This window comes from Poecilia reticulata, chromosome 5 (genome assembly GCF_904066995.2).
Source record: "Poecilia reticulata chromosome 5, P_reticulata-male-v2, whole genome shotgun sequence".
NCBI classification, from domain to species: Eukaryota; Metazoa; Chordata; class Actinopteri; order Cyprinodontiformes; family Poeciliidae; genus Poecilia; species Poecilia reticulata.
The window spans coordinates 694796-720634 of NC_088834.1; the positions used below are offsets into that span (position 1 = coordinate 694796).

The 25839-nt window shown below is 48.7% G+C and overlaps 1 protein-coding gene and 1 long non-coding RNA gene across 3 annotated transcripts; one reads left to right on the forward strand and one right to left on the reverse strand.

The window, feature by feature from the left end:
• On the reverse strand, positions 1-3416 carry LOC145551597 (uncharacterized). Its single transcript, XR_014087461.1, has 2 exons — positions 2415-3416; positions 1-2189 (listed from the first exon to the last, which is right to left on the reverse strand). It is a non-coding gene; the product is annotated as an uncharacterized LOC145551597 (long non-coding RNA).
• pik3c2b (phosphatidylinositol-4-phosphate 3-kinase, catalytic subunit type 2 beta) lies at positions 68-25661 on the forward strand. Of its 2 annotated transcripts, XM_081606740.1 has the most exons (33): positions 71-568; positions 5619-6465; positions 8785-8885; positions 9542-9702; positions 9889-10009; positions 10677-10788; positions 11400-11479; positions 11555-11618; positions 11707-11853; positions 11923-11956; positions 12028-12223; positions 12446-12568; positions 13424-13591; positions 13744-13858; positions 13942-14084; positions 15627-15815; positions 15897-15990; positions 16137-16231; positions 16468-16648; positions 16859-16966; positions 17623-17715; positions 17791-17920; positions 18063-18199; positions 18288-18457; positions 18532-18688; positions 19373-19482; positions 20351-20546; positions 20638-20762; positions 20838-20955; positions 21479-21554; positions 21639-21745; positions 22836-22964; positions 23086-25661. In XM_081606740.1, the coding sequence occupies exons 2-33, from the start codon at positions 5641-5643 to the stop codon at positions 23275-23277; spliced, it is 4797 nt and encodes a 1598-aa protein (XP_081462866.1). In that variant the 5' UTR covers positions 71-568; positions 5619-5640; the 3' UTR covers positions 23278-25661. The 2 variants fall into 2 exon arrangements, with proteins under 2 accessions (XP_081462867.1, XP_081462866.1); XM_081606741.1 differs by lacking the exon at positions 23086-25661 and having other exon boundaries at positions 68-568; positions 21517-21554.
• The last annotated feature ends 178 nt before the right edge of the window (positions 25662-25839 follow it).

The window sequence follows — 25839 nt, forward strand, 5'->3', positions numbered from 1 at the left end:
GATTCTTCATATTTGATTTATTTTTATTTTGATCAAAGTTTTATTATACTTTTCGTTCAATCTAGTTTTATAATTTTTATATGACCTTAATAAATATGTTTCCAGGAAATAATATATTTAAATGACATATAGAGATAAAAATCCATCCATCATCCATACACTTTATTCTGAAAGGTAAACCGGAACCTCTGATATATATTAATAGATAATCCCGCAACTATACAGCAGGATTGTGCCTAGCTTTTATTGTGAAAGGTAAACCGGAAGCACAGTGTGTATTAGTGTGTATTGACAGCCCATCTCCGCAGCTGCCTAGCAGCCCTCGCCCCGCGGTCCGCACCCCTTTCTCCGTGTGTCAGAACCGGGCAGAACCCCCGGGCCTGCTGCTTATCCAGAGACAGGAGCCGGAGCCCGGGCAGCGGCTAGGTTGTTCTCCGGTCTGCATGAGAGGAGAACCGGACGCAGTGGTGACTCCTGACCGTTGCTCCGCCTGGATCGATGTGATTCCCGGAGGAAAGTAAAGATGGCAGCCGCTGGCCCCTCCCGGACCCCGTAGTTTCACGGACAGGTAAGACTGTGGACCTGTCCAGATGTCCCCCAGGTTCTGCGACCAACACGGCCGGGTCCGGTCCATTCATCAGAACTCTCAGTCTGGCCTGGTGGATCAGACTGGAAGAGTTTAGGATTTCAGCCAAACTCCATTTACAAAAATGACATTTTAAAATGTTCCGGTATCTTTGTGAGACCGGACTGCGGTTCGGTCACCATTACGTCCGAGGTTCCGATGGCTCGGCTCCTTTAATAGATTCGGTTCCGAAATGATTAACATCCAAGCCTCGTTTAGGCTCTGAAATGGGTTTTCTTTTAGAGGAGGCTCGTAGCTGCGCACCCTCCACTCCCCCTCCGAGGGAAGAACCTACAGAAAAATCTAAAATCAGCAACCTTTGGATTAAGTTCCGGTCCAAACTGTGAGTGAGATTCATATGACGTCACAGAAAATGGGGATTAGTTTGATCTTCAGGTGTTCTGCTGGTGAAAGAAGCCCAGGTAAAGTGTGTGATGTCTGGTTGGAGAGTATCAGCGCAGACGAGCCGACTCACCTGGCTGAGCGTGCAGCAGGTGAACATCCGGTTCTCCAGCTGAGTGAAACCGGTTTGAGGAACGGCTGTGGTTCTCCAGCGGTTCCTCACAGACAGGCTGCTGATCAAGCAGCTGATGTCAGCAGATGGAGCTTTCCCGGAATGCCCTGCGGGTCCGGCTAAACGTCTGTCTTGGTTCTGGAGTCCAGAACCTCCAGATTCTGCCGTGAGGGTCAGAATCTGTTCTGCAGCTGCTGCGATGACATCATGACAGGAAGTGACAGCAGCTGACTGAGCTTCCTCTGTAAGCCTGCAGATCCACACATTTCTTCCCTTCAGAGCAGAACCAGAAGATCCTTTGGGTCCGACTTCGGCCCGACAGCTGAATGTTCTCTGAGACCAGATCATCTCAGCAGATCAAACGGCAGCAAGTTCTGCTGGAGGAATCCTGCAGATTCTGGAACCGATTCCTCCCCGGAACCGATACATTGTCGAAACCGATTGAATCCCGTTTGGACTGGTCTTTGACTAGACCATTCCAGGACTTTGAGTCTTTCCTTTTTCAGTCATTCTTTCGTAGATCTGCTGCAGCCCAGATCATCAGCCCTCCACCACCGTGCCTGACAGCTTGTATGAGGAGTTTGTGTTGACCTTTAACCTTTAACAGAGCTCTGGTGTTCAGAGATGACTGACTTGTTTCCTTTAGCTTCCACTCTGTCGATCATTGCTGATCTCTGCCTGGTTCTGATGATGCTTAGTTCCCAGGAACAGGAACTTGTTTCCAGTCTGAGCCTCAGGGTGTTTGTGGGTATCTGGCACGGGGTGGGGTTTGGCTGTGACTGTGGCCCCGCCCCCTCTGACTGGGTCACCCTGTGACCTTGGTCATGTGACTCCGGCCCCAGCTCTTTGTTCCGAACCATCCTGCCCCTCTGCTTCATTAAAAAGCCTTTTGTCTGATCGGGGGTTCACACAGACTGGTCCCTCTCTTCTTCTCCTGATCTATCCGTCGTCTCCGTTGCTCAGATTAGCAGCAGTGGTGTCAGAATGTCGTAGAACCAGCTGATTCAGTCCAACATTACCTCAAGAATATTCATTTCATTCATTCTTAACCTGAAAAACAGAAGAAATTAAAGCTGTTAAAACCCCCATCATGTCAGACTCACACCAGCTTCTCTCTCTGTTATTCTTTGACTTCACTTCCTGGTTCTGATTCCCAGCATGTTGTCTCAAAGCTCCTCACTAACCCAACAGGTTTCATTCACTCCCAGACACTAAGCAGTTCGGTTTGTACAGTTTTCCATCTAAGAAGAAGCCCAGCAAACTGCATCAGCTCACCTTACAGCAATCCTTCATTCTGAGCATGCACGTAGCGACAGTAGAGAGGAAAACTCTGCTTTAACAGGAAGAAACCTCCAGCAGAACCAGAACCAGATTCAGGTCAAGTCTGAAAAGCAGACAGGTGAATGTCTCCTTTTATAACCTTTAGGAGCCAGCAGGGAACCAATAGACACGTTGCATCGTGACGTCATGCACGCCAGATCCCGCCCCCAACGTCCCAGTGGAAGGTGAACATCAGTTGCTGTGGCATTGATTCTGTGTGTAGCGCAGCCAACACAGATAAAAAAAGTAGTTTTGACTTGTTCTTTAATGATTTTTCTGTTATTTTTCCCTCTGCTGTGGCGCTCTGAGTCTCCGGGTTTCATTTTGTTAGCGGTTCTAACGCGGCGGCGCTACAGATGGGAAGGAAAAGAACCAACTTTTAGCCCTCCAGCGTTGTGTGCATGCATGAACTAAACAAGCTGTTTGGGTCGTGAAAGCGACGATTTGTCAGACTGTTTGCAGATTGGCCAGACTACAGTGTTAGACAGACTGTGATTGGTTCAGGTGACTCGGGTTTTATTTACTCGGCTGTTTTTTATTATTTAGAACCAGAACCTGCAGCTTACTGAAAGTAGATTCCTCTAAGAAGACCCTGAACAGAACGTGAAGCAGAGTCTGATCCCTTAAGAGTTACATGACCATGAGGTCAGAGGTCAAATAGAACCTCTGGTCTGGTTCCAGCAGAGTCCAGGCCCTGTTTATTGACACACGTTCAATAACAGCTTCATGAAGATATGAACAGACACCTGCTGCATGGTTGTCCAGCAATTACACTAATGTGTTTGGTGTTAATTCATTCATATTTTTACATATTTTAAATCATACATTGACTTCTTTTAAGATGGCCACCATGTAAAACATATTTTTGTACAAAAATCACAGATTAGATGAACGTGTTTGTCAAAGCACAGCCTACATGTTTTGAACTTTAGAAACCATATATATTTTCTTGATCTTCTTTATCAGGTGGCCATGTTCCAAAAGCATAGTGCAGCCTGTTCTTGCAATTATAAATAGCAGTCTGTCCTCAGGTGTGGTGCCCTCTAGTTTTAAACATGCAGTAGTGCAGCCACTGCTTAAAAAACCTAGCCTTGATCCTACTGTTCTGGCTAATTATCGGCCTATTTCGAAGCTGCCTTTTCTTTCCAAGGTTTTAGAAAAAATTGTGTACTGTCAGCTGAAACAGTTTTTAGATGACAATGGCATTCTGGAGGTTTTCCAGTCAGGTTTTAAAACTCTTCATAGCACAGAATCTGCTTTAATAAGAGTTTTTAATGACATCCTTCTTGCATGTGATTCTGGTAACCATGTTGTTCTGATTTTACTTGACTTAACTGCTGCCTTTGATACAGTAGACCACAATATTTTAATATCGCGATTACACCATATTGTTGGTATTGATGGCACTGTTCTTAAATGGTTCCAGTCTTACCTAGAGGAGAGAACATTTTCAGTGAAAATTAGTGACTCTGAATCACCTGCTGTTTCAATGACTTATGGTGTCCCGCAGGGCTCAATTCTGGGCCCACTGCTTTTCTCTCTTTATTTATTGCCTCTGGGTTCTATCCTTAGGAAACATGGGATTTCTTTTCATTGTTATGCTGATGATTGTCAGATTTATTTGCCCATGAAGCAGAAGGATGTCCACTCCATCAAACATCTCCTGGCATGTGTTGGTGATATTAAATCTTGGTTGGCCTTGAACTTTTTAAATTGTAATGAAAACAAAACAGAGGTGATGGTGTTTGGACCCAGTGGCTCCTGTGAGTCCTCCTCTGTTGACCTTGGACCTTTGGAGGTATATTTTAAACATGTTATTACGGACCTTGGTTTTAAGGTGGACAGTGATTTTAAATTGGACAGCCAAATCAGAGCCGTGGTTAAGTCCAGCTTTTATCATTTAAGGCGATTGGCATCAGTGAAATCTTTTCTTTCCAGGCAACATTTTGAAACAGTGATCCACGCTTTTATCTCGACTCGACTGGATTACTGTAACGCACTTTATCTGGGAGTCAGTCAGTCGCTGCTCTCACGTCTGCAGCTGGTTCAGAATGCAGCTGCTAGACTTTTGACAGGAACTCGGAAGAGGGAGCATGTGACCCCTGACCCCTGTCCTGGCCTCACTTCACTGGCTGCCTGTATATTTTAGGATTCATTTTAAAATTCTTTTGTTTGTTTTTAAATCACTGCATAATCTTGCCCCGGTTTACCTCTCTGAGCTTCTTCACCCCTACGTACCTTATCGGTCTCTCAGGTCAGCAGATCAGCTGCTCTTGGAGGTACCAAGATCCAGGAGGAAGCTCAGAGGGGACAGAGCTTCTCTGTCATAGGTCCTAAGTTATGGAATGACTTGCCTTTGCAGGTCAGAGAGGCCCCTTCACTGTCCACTTTTAAAGTTCGTCTTAAAACCCATTTATTTTACTTGGCTTTTAACTCCTGCGGGATCTAGTTTTAGAGTGTATGTTTTTGTTTTTAAACTGTAAGAGTTTTTATTTTTATTTTTTTTTTTTATTATGTTGTGTTTTAATGTACAGCACTTTGTATCAGCTGTGGTTGTTTTAAAGTGCTTTATAAATAAAGTTGGTATGGTATGGTATGGTATGGTAAAATGGCCGCCTTGGTCGTAACGGAGAATGTATGTTTGCGCTAATATAAAGAGTTGATATAACTAGTGGAGAGGACAGCACACCAACAGGAATCTTAGCTCCGCTAATGCCAAACTGTTAAACGCATAAGAAAAATTAGAGGAAGCTAACGCTAACCATGAAGAAGCCTGCTTTTCCAGCGTGTAAATTGCTACGTGTTATTACTTTAACATTGTATGAATATGATGACCAAAGTCACAAAAAGTTCATCCAAATTGTGAAAGATTTTTAAAATAATACTCTGCTCCAAGCGGAGTTCAGGAATCTCTAGTGGATGTAGTTTTGTTTTTCCGCCACCAGGTGGCACTGCTGAGGATCACGACGACTTTCAAAATGAAAATGATTCAAAAGAATAAAAATATAAGTTACTCAACAAATGTACTAACTTGTTTACGTAACTGTATAGTATTTGTAGGTATGAAATGGCCGATGCTAACGTTTGATGTTTGACAGGTTTTTACAGTAATGAATGATGTTAATAACCCAGATTATCTTCTGACCGTCTCCTCGTCAGATCTGCTCCCAGCGCAGCCGCCATGTCTGCGGCCCAGACCCAGAAGGAGGGCAGCGAGGCGGGCTGGGGCGCTCTGGAGGCTCTGGGTCTAAGCCAGAGGGAGCTGGTTCTGGCCGAGGCGCTGCAGATGGAGTACGACGCTCTCTCCAGACTCAAACAGGACAAGAGCGGAACCGGGACCGGGTCTGCCCTCCCAGAAGCCGGCGTTCCCAGCCAGACGGACCTAGAGACTCCAGATCCTTCCACACCGGGTCAGAACCGCCCCACTTCCTCAGAGGACCTGCTGTTGGACCTCTCTGGACCCGACTCCTCCCCCAACCAGCCGGGGGGGTCCCAGTTCCCGCTGCCCCTCCCACCCAGACCAGCGCCCCCCGCTGGGGTCTTCATGAAGGAGACACCCTACATCCTGGACAGTCCTGAGCTCAGGAAGTTCTCTGGTTCTGGTTCTGGCGACTCGGTTGGACCTGGCTTAGGGTTCCTCTCTAAAGGCTCGGCCCTGCCTGACGACGTTCCCCCCGCCGTGCCGCCCAGACACCCCCTGCTCCCTCCGTCGGGGTCAGAGCTGCCCCTGCTGCCCCCCCGGCCCTCCACCCGGGACGTTAACCTGTTCCAGCCTGGGGGCGACCAGCTGAAGGTGACCTCAGCGGAGCTGAACTATGACCTCATCAATGACTCGCTGGCCAGACTCAACGAGGGTCGCCCGGCGCCGCCGGCCCGCCGCACCAACGGGGATCAATCAGGGAAGCCCGTGGCCCGTAGTAAGACCCTCCCCCCGCAGGTGCCTCCCAGGACCTACACACCTGCAGCGAAGAGCAACAAGAACCAGCGCAGGGTTTCCGCTGACCCGGTAAGAACCTGGACCGGCCCGGTACAGAGCTGTGATTGGCTGCAGAATCAGTCAGACTTCCTGTTTATATGAACCAGACTTCCTGTCTTTATTTGGGTCGAAGCTGCAACTGATCAGGTCTAAACCAGGCCCAGAGTTCTGGTTCTGGTTCTGTCATGTTTCTCAGAAAGAACTCAGCATTTCCTCCCAGTTCATGTTGAACCAGTCAGACCAGTTTGTCCAGCAGAGCGTCCCCATTGCAGGAATATTTACTAAACTTGAGCTCAACCCACTCAGTTCTGCCCCCTGTTGGAGAAAAGTCTCATCACACCTCAGGTGATGATCATCCTGCCCCTCTGATTGGTTGAAACGAGGCGGAGCTTCAGCAGGAAGCTACATCACTGAGCTGCTTATTTATCACAGTCTGATAGCTTTAGAAAATTATTTGAACATATTTGATTTCTGATTTTTTTTCTAAAAGAAAAGTAAGAAAATTCCCAATGATATAAAATATTTATAAAAAGTGGCTTTCATTTGAATAATCCCTGCTGTGAGATGGACGATGGAGGAACAGGGCCACAATACCAGAATGTTTGTTTACTTAACTTAACTGTGCTCTGATTGGCTGCTGGGTGGCTGTGCTCTGATTGGCTGTGCTCTGATTGGCTGCTGGGTGGCTGTGCTCTGATTGGCTGCTGGGTGGCTGTGCTCTGATTGGCTGCTGGGTGGCTGTGCTCTGATTGATTGGCTGCTGGGTGGCTGTGCTCTGATTGGCTGTGCTCTGATTGGCTGGTGGGTGGCTGTGCTCTGATTGGCTGCTGGGTGGCTGTGCTCTGATTGATTGGCTCTTGGGTGGCTGTGCTCTGATTGGCTGTGCTCTGATTGATTGGCTCCTGGGTGGCTGTGCTCTGATTGGCTGGTGGGTGGCTGTGCTCTGATTGGCTGGTGGGTGGCTGTGCTCTGATTGGCTGCTGGGTGGTTGTGCTCTGATTGGCTGCTGGGTGGCTGTGCTCTGATTGATTGGCTGCTGGGTGGCTGTGCTCTGATTGATTGGCTCTTGGGTGGCTGTGCTCTGATTGGCTCCTGGGTGGCTGTGCTCTGATTGGCTGTGCTCTGATTGATTGGCTCCTGGGTGGCTGTGCTCTGATTGGCTCCTGGGTGGCTGTGCTCTGATTGGCTGCTGGGTGGCTGTGCTCTGATTGGCTGTGCTCTGATTGGCTGCTGGGTGGCTGTGCTCTGATTGGCTGCTGGGTGGCTGTGCTCTGATTGGCTGCTGGGTGGCTGTGCTCTGATTGATTGGCTGCTGGGTGGCTGTGCTCTGATTGGCTGCTGGGTGGCTGTGCTCTGATTGGCTGTGCTCTGATTGGCTGGTGGGTGGCTGTGCTCTGATTGGCTGCTGGGTGGTTGTGCTCTGATTGGCTGCTGGGTGGCTGTGCTCTGATTGATTGGCTCTTGGGTGGCTGTGCTCTGATTGGCTGTGCTCTGATTGATTGGCTCCTGGGTGGCTGTGCTCTGATTGGCTGGTGGGTGGCTGTGCTCTGATTGGCTGCTGGGTGGTTGTGCTCTGATTGGCTGCTGGGTGGCTGTGCTCTGATTGATTGGCTCTTGGGTGGCTGTGCTCTGATTGGCTGCTGGGTGGCTGTGCTCTGATTGGCTGCTGGGTGGCTGTGCTCTGATTGATTGGCTCTTGGGTGGCTGTGCTCTGATTGACTGTGCTCTGATTGGCTCCTGGGTGGCTGTGCTCTGATTGGCTGTGCTCTGATTGGCTGGTGGGTGGCTGTGCTCTGATTGGCTGCTGGGTGGCTGTGCTCTGATTGGCTGCTGGGTGGCTGTGCTCTGATTGATTGGCTCTTGGGTGGCTGTGCTCTGATTGATTGGCTCTTGGGTGGCTGTGCTCTGATTGGCTGTGCTCTGATTGATTGGCTCCTGGGTGGCTGTGCTCTGATTGGCTGTGCTCTGATTGGCTGGTGGGTGGCTGTGCTCTGATTGGCTGGTGGGTGGCTGTGCTCTGATTGATTGGCTCTTGGGTGGCTGTGCTCTGATTGGCTGTGCTCTGATTGGCTGCTGGGTGGCTGTGCTCTGATTGGCTCCTGGGTGGCTGTGCTCTGATTGGCTGCTGGGTGGCTGTGCTCTGATTGATTGGCTCCTGGGTGGCTGTGCTCTGATTGGCTGCTGGGTGGCTGTGCTCTGATTGGCTCCTGGGTGGCTGTGCTCTGATTGGCTGTGCTCTGATTGATTGGCTCCTGGGTGGCTGTGCTCTGATTGGCTCCTGGGTGGCTGTGCTCTGATTGGCTCCTGGGTGGCTGTGCTCTGATTGGCTGTGCTCTGATTGGCTGACAGGTGCGTCTGGGCTCCAGGACCAACGGGTTTGGATACGAGCTGTTCCAGGTGTCGGAGGAGAGAGACGAGGAAGTGGCAGCGTTCTGCCACATGCTGGATGTGTGAGTGACTCCTCCCCTTCCTGTGTAATTCTCCAGGAACAGCTCAGACCAGGGTGTCCAAAGTTAGCATGAACTATTTTAATTAATCAAATAAAGTTCTCAGATAAAAATAGAATAGAAACGGATCATAGATCCAAAACTACAAATGGTTTCTGCAGGTTTTCCGTGTTAAATGAAACGCATCCAGTTTAATTATCAACTAGAAGAAAACTGAAAACATCTTTAGTCTTTTCTCACCATTAAAACAGGATCTAGGTCTGTCTTCATTTGAAGCACTTCCTGTATTCAGCCAAGTTTTAATACAATTAAAATCAGATTTGGCTGCACCAAGGTGGACTTGGACTAGGCCTGAAACAATTAAGCAGAGTAATCGATTATTGAAATAATCTTCAACTAATTTAGTAATTTATTAATTGTTAACTACAGGATACAGACTCAAAAGGTGTGTGTGTGTGTGTGTATCTCTATCCATCTCTGTGTGTATGTGTGTGTGTGTGTGTGTGTATCCATCTCTGTGTGTGTGTGTGTGTGTGTGTATCCATCTCTGTGTGTGTGTGTGTGTATCCATCTCTGTGTTTGTGTGTGTGCGTATCCATCTCTGTGTGTGTGTGTGTGTGTGTGTGTGTGTGTGTGTGTGTGTGTGTGTGTGTGTGCAGGCTGCGCTCAGCATACCCCAGCACCAACCGCTCTAGGAACGCCGGCTTTGTGTGGTCGCCGTCGGTCGGCCATGATGAGCTGCACCAGGCTCTGGGCGTAGCCGTCAAGGTGATGGTGACCTGCGAGGCGTTCAGGGAACCTCTGACCTTCACCTGCGACGGTAAGAAGCCCGGATAGTACCGACCGGACGGGTTCTGGAGCGAAGGAGGCAGTTCTGTGGGAGAACAGCTGAGCAGCTAAACGAGAGTTTCCATGGTTACGCTGGGTGTTTGCATGATGATTTGCTTCGTGAACCGGTTCTGTCTGGTTCTGTCGGAGCCTAACCGGACCGGTCTGTGTGTCTCAGGCTCGTCTACGGTGGACCTGCTGATCTACCAGACGCTGTGCTACACCCAGGACCAACTGGACCACCTGGACGTGGACGACTACCTGCTGAAGGTCTGCGGACACGAGGAGTTCCTCAGCAAGTAAGAACCGGATCTGTACCGCTGGTTCTGGAGGTCCAGCAGCTGGTTCTGGTGCTCAAAGGAGGTTCTGGTTCTGTGGTTTGTGGTAAAGTTACGTGGATCTTCTGTCAGCCTACAAAGCTGGAACTGAAACCGACTCCATAGAACCGGAACCGATCTGGGCTCAGACGATCAGAACCACAGCAGCTGATGGATAACATGACTTCCTCGTCGGGTTAAAGGTCGTGAAACCAGCTGGTCCTTCAGGGAGATGGACCTGCTGGTTCTGATCCGGCTGCTCCCAGATGTTGCTCCTGTTCTGGATCTCTGGTTCCGGTCCGCTCAGAGCAGGACGCAGCTGTAGATGTCTTCTCGCACACGCACAGCTGTCTGAATGTGTGGAAGTGTGTGTGAGAGAGATAAGAGCAGCTGGACTTCCTGCTCTGAAACAGGAACTCATGAAGAACCATTTACTGATCCGGGCCGGTTTCTCTCAGGGTTCTGGCAGGAATCCAAACTTATCCTTCTGTAAGATTGGATTTGAGGAGACCATGACAACAGAGATCACAGTAAATTGGAGGAAAAACCCAAATATTGCAAACTCTGAATTAAACTGATGCTATCCCTTTTCTCTGTCTCCACCTGTCCCTCTGTCTGTCCCCCTGTCTGTCCCTCTGTCCTCCTTCAGCTCTCAGACTCTGGCCGGTCTGGAGTTTGTCCAACAGTGTCTGAAGTTTGACTGGGACATTCGGCTGTTTCTCACCAGGAGATCTGCTGTCAACACCAAGCTGGCTCGCACGGTACACACACCCACGCACACACAGTCCTGTCTCTCTAACTTTGTGGGGACTTTACACAAAGATAAAGTTCCCACAAATTAATGCTACATTGACTTTCATTACTTTCTACAGCCTAATCCCTGGTTCGACGGCTGCAGGGAGTGGCAATTTGTAAAAACACACAGACAACAAAACATTCTTAACCAAAAGTCAATTCATGGGGACCAAGGATTAGGTTTACAACCATACAATGTGGACAGAAGTAGGTCCCCACAAGGATATAAAAACCTGGTGCACACACACACACACACACACACACACACACACACACACACACACACACACGGTTTGGTCTAAGAGGAAACGAAACAATCAGCTGAGAGGCTGCAGGAACCCTCTGTGGTTCTGAACGTTTGTTCCAGGTTCTGGGAAACAAACCGGGTCACACATCCTGCTTCTGTCATTTAAAAATGATCCGGTTTCACAGCAGAACACGCCCCCTGCAGGTGAGCTGCAGGTACTGAACCGGCAAACCCTGTAGCTCTGTCCTAACCAATCAGATCCACTGAAACCAGGAAGTGAACCTCTGACTGTTTGAGCCAATCAGGGACAGAGACTTCTTTTCCTTCCAGAAGGAAGACGATGACACGCCGTCCTCCATGAACCACTGCATCCTGCTGCAGGAGCGTCCCATTAAACAGACAGTCACCAGGTGAGGGGCGGGGCCTGGCCACAGAGCTCTGATTGGTCGATCTCCGTTAACAAGCGTCTCCATGTGTTTGATCAGGGAGGCTCTGACTCTGCTGCTGGACACCTTTCACAACGAGGCCGAGTCCTTCCTGCTGTCAGAGGTGACCTGTATGCACACATAAGATAAAAATAACCACACACACACACACACACACACACACACCCTCTTATTTGTGTCGCTCTCTGAAGGTGGAGCTGCTCCTGCATGTGGAGCGCCTCGTCCAATCAGTGAAGGCGCTCTGCAGCTCGCTGGCTGCCGTGGAAACGCCGGATGTGACGGCGGCCTTGAACCAGCTCCCAGCATGCCCCTGTCGCCTGCAGCCCAAGGTTCTGAAGGTGAGCGGTTAAGGGGTTCTGAGGTTCTGTGGCAGACACTCAGAAGTTTAACGTCTTCCTGTTTCCCAGGATGCATCAGTGCTGTCGCTGCGGGAGAACAGAGGTACAAACAGAACCAGTGATTGGGTGAGTTCTTGCAGCAGAACCTCTTTCAGCTCTGCTCTCCTCCTGCAGAGTCGGTGGTGGAGAAGCTGACGGCGGCCATCTTGGACCTGGTGGAGCTGTACTGCAGCACGTTTAACGCCAACTTCCACACGGCGGCGCAGAGCCGGAGCGGCACAGCGCCGGTCCAGGAGGCCGGCCTCGTCACCAATGTGCTGTCCTTCAACGTGTACGCCGCCCATCGCGTCCCCATCACCTGGGCAACCAGGTACGGCGGCTCGCTGGGCTGCACCAGGTTTCCTGTAGCTCAGTTGGTTCTGCAGCTGTTGGGTTGGTTCTGTTAAACCGTAGAAAGATTAAATGTTCTCTGACCGGATCAGAGATGATTCTGAGAATTAAATCTTTTTTGAAAATGTGCGGCTAGTACACCTGGCCTGTTGCTCATGAACTCATCATGACATCATGTGTGTTCTGCTCTCTCATTGGTCAGCTACGAGGGTTTCTTCCTGTCCTGCTCTCTGACTCATGGAGGGGCAGAGCTCTGCGCGCCGCAGCACACCAGCAAACAGGCCGTCAGTAAATACCTGTTCCACCTGGTGGTGTGGGACCAGAGGTACGCACCTGAGCCGTGACATCACAGCCTCACCTGGTCCAGGTTCTGTTGTCTGGTTTAAATCGGATTGGTTCACACATCCCAGTTAGTTGAATCTTCAGGGTTACTTGAGGTGTGCCACAGGGCCGTGTGCTTGGCCACTTTGCTCTTCTGTGCTGTGCTGCCGCCAGTCTCAGCCAGGATTCGCTTGTAGAAGAGATTTTTAATTTCAACTAGATTTTCCTGGTGAAACAAAGGCCTGATTATTGAAGCAATCAAACAAAGAACATCACAGAGCAGTAATTAAGCTAAAACTCTACAAAAATGTAAACATTTGCTTCTTTGTCTGTAATTATGTTCTACCCAAAACTCATCAAGTTGCATTTTTAGCTTCATCTGGTTCAGATTCTGTCAAAGAAAATCGTATCGAGTATCTTTTGCTGTCCAATTAGATTCAAATTCAAAAATACTTTATTAATCCCAAAGGGAAATTAAATGTTGTAGCTCATCAATGGCTTAATTAGATTTATTAATCCAAAACCATATTTTTATCTGGAGAGGCATCCTTTGTTACAAATGATCATTCTCCTAAGGAATCCTATCTTAGGCAGTAAAATGTTTATTTTCTTATTTACAAAAAGGACTTTAATTGTTTGCATTTTGTTTGTATGTATAGAAAAATTGGCAGAATGTTCCAATTTTTTGTCCGATTAATCGTTGGAATAATAAATTTCTAAATAATCTAATATACATTTATATGCCTCCAGCTGGTAAAATCATCAGACATCATAATGTCTGCCGTTATGCTGATGATACTCGGCTACATTAATCCTTCGGTTTAACCTCTGACCTCTGCCTTACCCCCTCGCCCCTCAGGGTGTGTTTCCCAGTGGAGATTACCCAGCTGCCCCGGGAGTCCCAGCTCACGGTGACGCTGTACGCCAGCCCTCTACCGCCCCCTGGAGGAGCCGAGGAAAAGGGCAAGCAGCGGCGCAGCACGGAGCCTCTGGGCTGGGTCACCATGCCGCTCTTCAACTTCAGACAGTGAGTCACATGACCAACCGGAAGCTCTTCTGATTGGTTCTGTTGGGCCATTTAGACTGAAGGGACATGGACTCACGGTTCAGCAGTAAATCTACCTGCTGATGGCAGGTGGAGGTGTGTGATGAGTGTGTGCTTAATGTGTGTGTGTACAGTGTGCTGACGTGCGGCAGGAAGTTGCTGGGTCTGTGGCCATCAACGCCAGGGAGGAGCGGAAACGCCAGAACCAGTTCTCCCAACTTCAGCCAGCCGGACAGCGTCATCCTGCAGGTGAGAGCCACACCTGGACAGGTGAAGACCTTCCTCCTGACGATGTAGCCAGACGGCGTGACGCCTCACCTGTGTGTCCCCAGGTGGACTTCCCCACCTCCTCCTTTGAGGTGATCTTCAGCACACCGCCCCCTGCTGACTTCTGTCCTCAGTACGACTTCAGCATCCTGGACACCATCAGCCAGATCCAGCTGCAGGACGTCCTGCAGAAGAAGGCCTTCCATTGGTCAGACACCGATACACACACACTGTTACACACTGACACACACTGATACACACATACACACACACATACACACTGACACACACACACAGATACACACTGACACACACACACAGATACACACTGACACACACACACTGATACACACTGTTACACACACTGTTACACACATACACACACTGATACACACTGTTACACACACTGATACACACTGTTACACACATACACACACTGTTACACACACTGATACACACACATACACACACTGATACACACATACACACACTGATACACACTGCGTGTAACAGTGTGTGTATGTGTGTATCTGTGTGTGTGTGTCAGTGTGTATGTGTGTGTGTGTGTCAGTGTGTGTAACAGTGTGTATCTGTGTGTGTGTCAGTGTGTGTAACAGTGTGTATCTGTGTGTGTGTCAGTGTGTGTAACAGTGTGTATCTGTGTGTGTGTCAGTGTGTGTAACAGTGTGTATCTGTGTGTGTGTATCTGTGTGTGTGTAACAGTGTGTGTCAGTGTGTATCTGTGTGTGTGTGTCAGTGTGTATCTGTGTGTGTGTGTATCTGTGTGTGTATTAGTGTGTGTAACAGTGTGTGTCAGTGTGTGTGTGTGTCAGTGTGTGTCAGTGTGTGTCAGTGTGTATCTGTGTGTGTGTGTATCTGTGTGTGTATTAGTGTGTGTAACAGTGTGTGTCAGTGTGTGTGTGTGTCAGTGTGTGTCAGTGTGTGTCAGTGTGTATCTGTGTGTGTGTGTCAGTGTGTGTCAGTGTGTGTCAGTGTGTATCTGTGTGTGTGTGTCAGTGTGTGTCAGTGTGTGTCAGTGTGTATCTGTGTGTGTCAGTGTGTATCTGTGTGTGTGTGTCAGTGTGTATCTGTGTGTGTGTGTCAGTGTGTATCTGTGTGTATCAGTGTGTGTGTCAGTGTGTATCTGTGTGTCAGTGTGTATCAGTGTGTGTAACAGTGTGTGTGTGTGTCAGTGTGTGTCAGTGTGTGTGTGTCAGTGTGTGTAACAGTGTGTGTGTGTCAGTGTGTGTGTGTGTGTGTGTGTGTGTGTCAGTGTGTATCTGTGTGTGTCTGTGTGTGTGTGTCAGTGTGTATCTGTGTGTCAGTGTGTATCAGTGTGTGTAACAGTGTGTGTGTGTGTCAGTGTGTGTCAGTGTGTGTGTGTCAGTGTGTGTAACAGTGTGTATGTGTCAGTGTGTGTAACAGTGTGTGTGTGTGTCAGTGTGTGTGTGTCAGTGTGTGTAACAGTGTGTGTGTGTGTCAGTGTGTGTCAGTGTGTGTGTGTCAGTGTGTGTAACAGTGTGTATGTGTCAGTGTGTGTAACAGTGTGTGTGTGTGTCAGTGTGTGTAACAGTGTGTGTGTATCAGTGTGTGTGTCAGTGTGTATCTGTGTGTATCAGTGTGTGTGTCAGTGTGTATCTGTGTGTGTGTGTCAGTGTGTATCTGTGTGTGTGTGTCAGTGTGTGCCGTTTTCCAGTCCTCCTGTCTCGTTGCCATGTTTACGGTGTTTTTCCCTGATTCCTGTCTGCAGGCTGACAGCGGACGACAAGCGGCTGCTGTGGGAGAAGAAGGCCTTCTGCCAGGCGGAAAGCGCAGCGCTGCCTCTGGTTCTGGCCAGCGCCCCCTGCTGGCAGTGGGCATGTCTGCCGGAAATCTACGCCCTGCTGCGGCAGTGGGCGTGTCTGGGTTACCTGGACGCTCTGGGGCTGCTGCACGCATCGTACGCTGAACAGAGGAGACGCAGTATGTCGCCCAGGTGAGCTCACCTGACTCTAACAGTTTCCTGTGTTTTTTTCTCCAGGTTTCCGGATCAGGAGCTGAGGAGGACGGCGGTCCAGTGGATGGACTCCATATCGGACCCGGAGCTGCTGGACTTTCTACCTCAGCTGGTTCAGGTAGCGCCTCTCACCTGTCCTGCGTTCTAACAAACTGAGCTCATCTGGAGTCCTGTATTTGGAAAAAGTCAGGAATATGAAACCAGAACCTGTTAGCAGCCGGTACCAACCGGTCCTCCTCTCTGCCGGTTCTGTTTGTGTCTCAGGCTCTGAAGTACGAGTGCTACCTGGACAGCTCTCTGGTCCGCTTTCTCCTACGGAGAGCCATCGGGGACATTCGCATCGCTCACTACTTGTTCTGGTGAGCTGCAGCTTCTCTCAAACCTCCAACCAGTTCAGCTGGTTCTGGTTCTGGTTCAGTATCGGTCCCAGTAGCCCACACTAGCTTCCTGCTTGATGCCCTCTGGGTGCAGAAACATAGTCAGAGTGACACCTCCTCCCTCATAGACAGTCTCTGGTCAGAGCGATCGATCAGCTGCTGATCGGTCGGTTATTGATCCTGCAGCCGCTGTGATTCCGTGTCTGTGTCCACGACAGGCTGCTGAAGGACAACCTGCAGGACAGCCAGTTCAGCGCTCGCTATCAGCACCTGCTGGCCGCCCTGCTGTGCTGCGTGGGCCGAGCTCTGAGAGACGAGTTTGAGCAGCAGTGCTGGCTCGTCTCCATCCTCACCAAGGTGGCCCAGAAGGTCCGGGACGCCACGCCCTCCAGCCGACAGGTGAGGAAGACTCTGCGTTTATTACGCCGTCACAGAAAAGAGAATCCTGCTGTGAAATATAACTGATGGTTTTAGATCAGTTTTTTGTAACCGTAGCCAGGAGATGATGATGTAGTTATTGCTGTCAGTGTTTGAAGTATCTGATTAGCAGGAAGAACAAACTGTCCAGCAGGGGGCAGCAGATCCTGAACTGGTTCTGTTTCTGTTCAGAGTGTCCTGAGAGAGAGTCTGGATGAGATGAAGCAGTTCTTCTCAATAAACAGCTGCTGCAGGTTACCTCTGAACCCAGCGCTGCTCGTCTCAGGAATCAATATCCAGGTAACGACAGACTGACACACACCTGCAGACTGACACACACCTGCAGACTGACACACACCTGCAGACTGACACACACCTGCAGACTGACGCAGATTGACACACACCTGCAGATTGACACACCTGCAGACTGACACACACCTGCAGACTGACACACACCTGCAGACTGACACACACCTGCAGACTGACACACACCTGCAGACTGACACACACCTGCAGACATCCTCAAACTGTCCCAACAGCGCTGGGACCAGGACGTCGTCTGAAATGTCCCAGTTTCCTGAAGCATTAAAGCTGCTTTCCTCCTGATGGTCTGGTACTCGGTTTGAATACTGCAACATTTGTTTCACTTCCAGCTGCTGTGGTTCTCTTTCTCACTGCACAGCGCAGGGCATTCTGGGTAAATCCAACCAAAGCTAACATGTTAGCCTAGCGCTAGCAGCAGAAATGGCTCCTGGTCTTTAGCCTAAAGAGAAATCCTCCAACCGCTAAAATCCTCCATCTTGTTTCCATCTGGTGAAGAAGGAAGTTGCTCTCAGTGTCTTCAGAGGTTTTTGTGTCGTTTCCTTCAGTGGTTCTTGGTGCAGCGCCCCCACAGGCCAGGAGGGGAACAGGTTGGGTGGTTTGATTTGCGAATCTTTCTTCTCTCTCCGTTTCAGTCTTGTTCCTTCTTCAACTCCAACGCCGTTCCTCTGAAACTGTCCTTCCAGAACCTGGACCCCCGCGGAGACAACATCAATGTCATCTTCAAGGTATTGCCTGCCAGCTTCCACAGGTAAGCCCACACCTGGGTGCCTGTGAGGACTGACGTCTCTCTCTGTGTGCAGTCAGGAGACGACCTGCGACAGGACATGCTGACCCTGCAGATGATCCGCATCATGAACAAGATCTGGATCCAGGAGGGGCTGGACATGAGGATGGTCATCTTCAAATGCTTCTCCACAGGCAGAGGACGAGGTGAGGCGACAGGCGCACACCTGGTCAGCAGGTGGAGGACAGGTGAAGTGACCAGGCTACAGTCAGAGTCAGGAGGACAGCTGAAACCTGTTTGAGTTACGTGTCTCCGGGTGTGACAGACTGGTGTGTTGCCTGTCTCCAGGTATGGTGGAGATGATTCCTCACGCAGACACCTTGAGGAAGATCCAGGTGGAACATGGAGTCACAGGATCCTTCAAGGACCGGACGCTGGCCGACTGGCTGCAGAAGCACAACCCGACTGACGAGCAATACGACAAGGTAGCACTTCCTGCTCACGTCCAGGCTTTTACTCTGAAGGTCCCCAGCTGGAACAGGAAGTTGAACTAACACCCTTTCTTTCTCTCAGGCGGTGGAGAACTTCATCTACTCGTGCGCCGGCTGCTGCGTGGCGACCTACATCCTGGGAATCTGTGACCGCCACAATGACAACATCATGCTGAAGACGAGCGGCCACATGTTCCACATCGACTTCGGGAAGTTCCTGGGACACGCCCAGATGTTCGGCAACATCAAGCGGTGAGAGGCCGGCGATGTCGCCTTTCAGCAGAACGCCTGATCACAGACGCTCATCGTCATGGCTGCCTCTGCAGGGACCGCGCCCCCTTCGTCTTCACCTCCGACATGGCGTACGTCATCAACGGGGGGGACAAACCTTCCAGCCGCTTCCACGAGTTCGTTGACCTGTGCTGCGATGCGTACAACCTGATCCGCAAACACACTCACCTGTTCCTCAACCTGCTGGGCCTGGTGAGAGCACACACACCTCCGATCAGACGGTACCAACCGGTTCTGGAGTCGCACACGAGCGACCCAAACGGTGGACCCTGTGGCTGTTGAAGGTTTATCGTGGAGGAATCTGGCGTCCGAATGATTTGTCAGGTTGAAGATACTTCAGGGGCCACTAGATTTTTGCATTTTTCTTTTTAATTATAATCACAAAAATTTACTTTTTGTTTGTTTTTACTCAACACTCGATAAACAGTCAATGTTTTGATGAAGTAAAAGATCCCTGAGAAGCATAAATCATGGATGTGAAGCTAAAAACGTCTTGCAGAAAAAACCAATCAGATTGATCATTGATCAAGATTCTTTTTGTCTGAGTGTCACGCCTGCTTTATTTTGCTAAGTTTGTTAAATGTGTGTTCCTGAGTCTGGAAGCTTCTGGGTCAAAGCTTTGCCTTGCACTTTGCATTTCCCATTTTTTAGTCGTTCCTGTTTTGAGCATCAGTGAAAGTTTCACCCTAACATTGTTTTTGATGCATCAAACTAATTGAACTGACAAATCCAAATTTAAGCTGTTCTTGAATTCTGCTCAGTCGCCCTGTAAACGGCGCCGGGCCGCGGTTTGGTCACTCCTGCTGTACTTTTGAGAGCCGTGGGCGAGCAGAACTTCTGCTGATCCAGAAGCTTCAGCAGTGTTTCTGCTTGCAGATGCTCTCCTGTGGGATTCCTGAACTGTCAGATCTGGACGATCTGAAATACGTCTACGACGCTCTGAGGCCTCACGAGTCGGAGGCTGATGCCACTACCTACTTCACCAGGTACGCCTCCACCTGAGCACACTGCAGCAGCTGACAGGAAGGGGCAGGCGGACCCATACCATATTTGGAAATGAGAATGGAATATTATCCATGGTCTCCTGTTTTTATTTTCTTTTGAAATCTGATATTTCTTAGCATGTTTTTGAATTTCTCTCTTATTTACTTCAGCACATCTCACAGTTCTTAACACTTTCTGTAGATTTCTACTTCTAAGTCTGCCTCTTATTTGAATCCTTTGGGTTCTGCTACTGCCTCTAGTGGCTTGGGGGTGGTAACGCAGCCAACATGAATACGTCACTAAATCAGAATCTTTATTAATTCTAGCATTCTTGGAGTATTAATTCTCTAATATCTTATTTTCTTCATTTTCTTAAGAGCTAATTAAATGACATAAAACCTTAAAGCGATCCAGCTCCTCTCGATGGCCAACTTATTGAAATTGTGGCACATTTTAAACACATCGTGTTCGTTCCTGGACAGTCGGCTCAACTTTTCTGAAAACACAGACTATATTTTTAAGAGACTCTCAGGAAAAACACCTGAGGAAAAACATTAAATGCTTTAGTAGAGTTTATTATTTTACTGTAAGTAGCAGTTTGATTACAATATCTGATAACAGCCATCATATTCTGACTTTCTATGGTTATTATGGAAATATAATATCAAATGTTTTTATTGTTTTTTTATTTTTGGTCAGCTTCTTCTTCGTTCTTTTCTTTTTTCGTTTCCCCCCTTGCGTAACTTATGGTTTTGGCGTAGTATAAAAATGCAACAGCGCCTCCTACGGTCACAGCTATGGCATGACACCTGGTTGGACTGGTCTGGATCTCTGTGACCTCTGACCCAGCTGTGTCTCCTCCTCCTCCAGGCTGATTGAGTCCAGTCTGGGCAGCGTCGCCACCAAGCTGAACTTCTTCATCCATAACCTGGCCCAGATGAAGTTCGCTTCGTCGGAGGACCGACCCGCGCTGTCCTTCGCTCCCCGGATCCACACGGCGAGGAGCGACGGCGTCATCAAGAACCTCTACATCTGCAGACACATCCGCTTCGCCAACAAGGGCTACGTGAGTACCGAGCCGCCGGGACGGGACGCTGCTGTCTGATGCGGCGCAGCACGTCTGATGCGGCACAACCTGTCTCTCTCTGGCCCTCCAGGCGTTTGTAGTGAAGGTGGAGCGTGAAGCTCAGCAGGAGGTGCAGCTGGTTCAGAGGACTTTCGAGGAGTTCCAGGAACTTCACAGCAAGCTGCGGCTCGTCTTCCCCTCCTCCAAGCTGCCCAGGTATCCTCTGGCCCCTCCTGGCTTTGCTAACCCAGATGGGTTAAAGGTTCTAACTGTCTTCTTGGCCCCGCCCAGTTTCCCCAGCCGCTTTGTGATTGGCCGTTCCCGAAGCGAGGCGACGGCGGACCGGAGGAAAGACGAGCTGAACGGCTACGTGTGGCACCTGATCCACGCGGCGCCGGAGGTGGCTCAGGTGGGTCGGGCTGCAGTCCAGGCTGCTGTAGTAATGCTTGGCATAATTTAATATTTCAGCAAAACCTTTCATATGTGGATCATAAACTAACACTGAAACAATAAATGCATCTTCTGAAACAATAAATGCATCTTAAAAATGAGTGGGAGCTCAAGATGTCAGCCATTACAGTTGACGACTGATGAAGGTTAACGGACTGGTTTCTGCCTTTGAAAGTTCATCCAAGTCATGAAAATGGATCAGATTTTATAGCAACAATTGGTTTAAAAGGCTCAAACGGCAGCCATCTTTAAAAATGGCCGTCGTTCTGAAATTGAAGTGACATTCATGCTCTCATTCACACCTGAAGGATTTTTACAGAAACATGAAGAATGTGGCTCCATGTCAGAGTGGGTGTGAGCGTCCTATCAGGCCGCAGCAGATGTTCTGTTTATCTTGGAGGTTCTGCAGGGTTCTGGTGGACCCGTCAGTCGGGTCTCTGCTGTCACACATCATGTGTGTGTGTGTGTGTGTGTGTTTTCAGTGTGATCTGGTCTACACCTTCTTCCACCCTCTGTCCAGAGACGAACGAACCGCAGGGGGCAGCAGCAAACCTGCAGGTACGGTCCCTTGCTGCTCCGGGATTGGACGGATCCATGTGGTCACCATGGTAACAGGCGCTTCCTGCTGTGTGTGCGTTGCAGAGGTGTTGTGGTCTCCAGCTGCAGGAACGGAGCTCGGAGAGGTCAAGCTGTCCATTTCCTACAAGAACGATAAGCTGTTCATCATGGTGATCCACATCAGAGGCCTGGTCAGTACCGTACCCAGGTTCTGATTTCAGGTTCTGTTGGGTCCTGATGAAGACTTTCAGTGTCAAGTCATGCGTAGTTGGACCCATAGAAATCATATTAACTGATTTTTTTTTTTTTTTTTTCAAGATGGCCACCGTGTTTGTCATGGGAAAATCATTTTTTAGTTAATTTTTGGACTAAGATCTCCAATTAGATGAATGTGTCTGGTGTCAGATCTCAATAGAAATAGTTTGTTTTCTTGATCTCATGTTTCCTTTAACTGATTGGCATTTTGAAAGTAATGGAGAATATATGTAAAATTGGCTGAAGTTATTGCCAGGGATGAGCAAAGCTAACCAAAGAATTATGTTCACTAACCACTAATTCGCTAAGCAAGAATCCTAACTTCACCAACGCTAAACAACAAAAAACTGTACAGTTAAAACTAGATAAAATTAGCGCAAACTAGTACTGAACTGCTAAACACAAAAAATTAGCACAAGCTAATGCTATACAGCTAAATGTAACAAATTAGCACAAGCTAATGCTTTTCAGCTAAACGTAACAAATTAGCACAAGCTAATGCTATACAGCTAAACGTAACAAATTAGCACAAGCTAATGCTACACAGCTAAACGTAACAAATTAGCACAAGCTAATGCTATACAGCTAAACGTAACAAATTAGCACAAGCTAATGCTATACAGCTAAATGTAACAAATTAGCACAAGCTAATGCTATACAGCTAAACGTAACAAATTAGCACAAGCTAATGCTACACAGCTAAACGTAACAAATTAGCACAAGCTAATGCTATACAGCTAAACGTAACAAATTAGCACAAGCTAATGCTATACAGCTAAATGTAACAAATTAGCACAAGCTGGACACAAAAAACTGAAACCTAACACTAAAGCACGGAACGTAAAAAAGTTGGCGCAAGCTAACGCCAAACAGCAAAAGATAAATTGGCGTAAGCTAATGTTAAACTGCTAAACAAACAAAAAAATTGGTAGAGGTGTTCCTGGCTCCTGATTGGCTGCAGACGGACCTTCTGTCAGGCCTGAAACCTGGACTGATCCGGCCCGGTTCTGGTGTGTCTCCATGCAGCAGCCCCTCCAGGACGGCACCGACCCGGACCCGTACGTGAAGCTCTACCTGCTGCCGGACCCCCAGAAGACAGGCAAGAGGAAGACCAAGGCAGCGCGGCGCACCTGTAACCCCACCTACAACGAGATGGTAAGACTCACTTCCTGTCCCACCCAGGGGACCATCAGGAACCAGTAACATCAACCTGGCTGTGTGTGTGTGTGTGTGTGTGTGTGTGTGTGTGTGTGTGTGTCCGTTCGTCCGCCCGCAGCTGGTGTATGATCGGATCCCACGGGGGGACCTGGACCAGAGGGTGATCCACCTGAGGGTTCTGAGCGACGGATCCTTCTGGGAGAACACGCTGCTGGGGGAGACCTTCATCTCCCTGACCAGGCTGGTCCCGGGTCAGCACTGGGTCGACTGGCACCGACTGGGTCCAACCGGCTCAGACTCTGCCCACTGACAGACAGGAAGCAAAGGGATGTCCTTTCAAAATAAAAGCTGCTGTAGATTTGAAGAGTGTGGCAGTTTTCCATCAAGAACATTTGAGATGATTTCATGTCGGTTTGAAGCTGGACTACCAGGACGGATCTGCTGCTGCTGAGTGGTTCTGGTTCCTCAGAACCGTAGAATAATGAGCTGGACTTTCACAGAGAACATGCAGGAACTGGGAGCATTTCTCTAGGAAACAAGCTGGTGAATGAATGAATCGGTTCAGTGTCGAAGGGTTCGGACCCTCTGAGTTCAGCAGAAGTTCTGCTGGTTCTGGACCGTTTTATGGCCTTCTTGGGACGGTTTTTCTGTTTTAGCGCTGTAGACCAGATGAATGTGGCAGCTGCAGGACTGGCACATCCAGCTGGCAGACAATGTGATTGGGCGTTCCTCAGCTCTAAGCTCTGATTGGCTGAAGCCGCCTGTGGCCCCGCCCCCTGGACAAACCAGCTCTGCTTGCAGCTGTGGGTTTCCCAGCTCAAAGCAAACAGGTAGCAGGTTGCTGTGCCTGTTACCATGACAACTGAAGCTATGGGCGTAACCACATGACCCCCCATAAACATGAGACATACTTTTAGGCTGCGTTCACACCGCAGCCTGAAGTGACCCAATTCCGATTGTTCTGACGTAATGCGTCCTGAATCCGATCTTTTCATGGCAGTGTGAACGGCACAGGTCGGATTCTGTTTCCAATGTGACCCATATCCGACACGTAACCGATTCAGATGCGACCCAACGTCCAGGCCGCATTCATCCGAACTGAACGTCACTGATTCTCAACAAATCTCACGATTCTGTGTCCTGCAAGCGGAAAGAAAAACTACGAGAGGCCCCAAGGGCCAAAACTTACAAACTCTTTCATTCACTGTCAAACTCTCTTACAGAGTTTGACTGCAACGGAACTTAAAATGTCAGTTTCTGATTGGACCCCAGGCAGGAGTAGGCAGGTTTTCACGGACAGAAAAATAGCTGAGCGGCAGCAGCGACTCTCAGAGAAAACTAATATTTTAAATGGCATCGTTAGCGCTCCTACAGTGACGTCAGCATCATCAGAAACCATCTATCAGTGGGATAAAACCAGCCGCCACTAAGGAAATGGCGGTAAAACCAGCCTGCACTATTTTAATGTGCGCTACAGCACAAGTTATGGCGCTATCTTTTCAAAATAAAAGCGCATCTCCGGTTTATGTCGGATTCACACGTCACGTTTCTCTCCGGCGGCTATTAATTAATTTGCAAAACGACATTATGTATCTGAAAAAAAAAAATATATTGTGTAGGCAAAAAATCCTGTAAAGCACATATGTGCAACCTCAGTTACAACTGGTCTTATAGGTGTCCCTGCATCCTGAAGGGAGAGACGTACACATGTAGGTAGCACATATGTGGTTTACAGATTTTTTCCCCACATGTTTTAATTTATTTTCAGATACATGATTTCCTTTAGCCAATCAATTAACACAAAGTTATACATTTTTAAAGCCGCAGGAGAGAAACATGAATCAAACATAAACCGGAGATGCGCTTTTATTTTGAAAAGATAGCGCCATAACTTGTGCTGTAGCGCACATTAAAATAGTGCAGGCTGGTTTTACTGCCATTTCCTCAGAGGCGGCTGGTTTTATCCCACTGATAGATGGTTTCTGATGATGCTGACGTCACTGTAGGAGCGCTAACGATGCCATTTAAAATATTAGTTTTCTCTGAGAGTCGCTGCTGCTCCGCTATTTTTCTGTCCGTGAAACCCGCCTACTCCTGCCTGGGGTCCAATCAGAAACTGACATTTTAAGTTACCTTCCGTAGTGAATGTAAGAGAGTTTGATGGTTTTGGCCCTTGGGGCCTCTCATAAAAAACAACAACCATGACGGACTATAATGAGGATTAAGTTGTTAATATGCTGCTCCGGCAGGACAACAACTTCTAAGCTAAGCTCCACCGTTAGCCTCCAAACACTGATCACTTCTTCTTCTTTTTATGGCGGTTGGCAGAACACTGAGGACGCTGGCGCTATGGCGCCCTCTACTGGGCATGCGGGACACTTTCAGGTCGTTTCACACTGCAGGACGCATACAGGTCGCATTGTGAACGGCCCGGCAGAACAAATCGGAACTGGGTCACTTCAGGCTGCAGTGTGAACGCAGCCTTAGGATGAATTGTACCCATGGTTTTATAAAGGAGAACCAGGTAAACCTTTACCAATCTTCATTGCCCACCTGATATTCCAGTGAGCAGCTTCTGGCCTGCAGCCTCCGCGTGATCAGACTGAACCTCCAACATGAAAATGTGAAGTTTCTTTACCTGGAGTTTTTTGTAATTATTTGCACTAAAAACAATAAACTTGAAGTGAAAGTGAATCTTTTGGGGGTTTTTTTCTCTATTTATCTGGAAATGTATTCAGACATAAATGTTGAATCACAGATAAGAGTCCGTTCCAGTCTGTAGCAGGAAGTAACGTTTACCCGAACAGAACCTGTTAACTGGGCTCAGCCTCCTACCTGTTACCTTTGACCTTTATAGGGTACACGCGCTCAT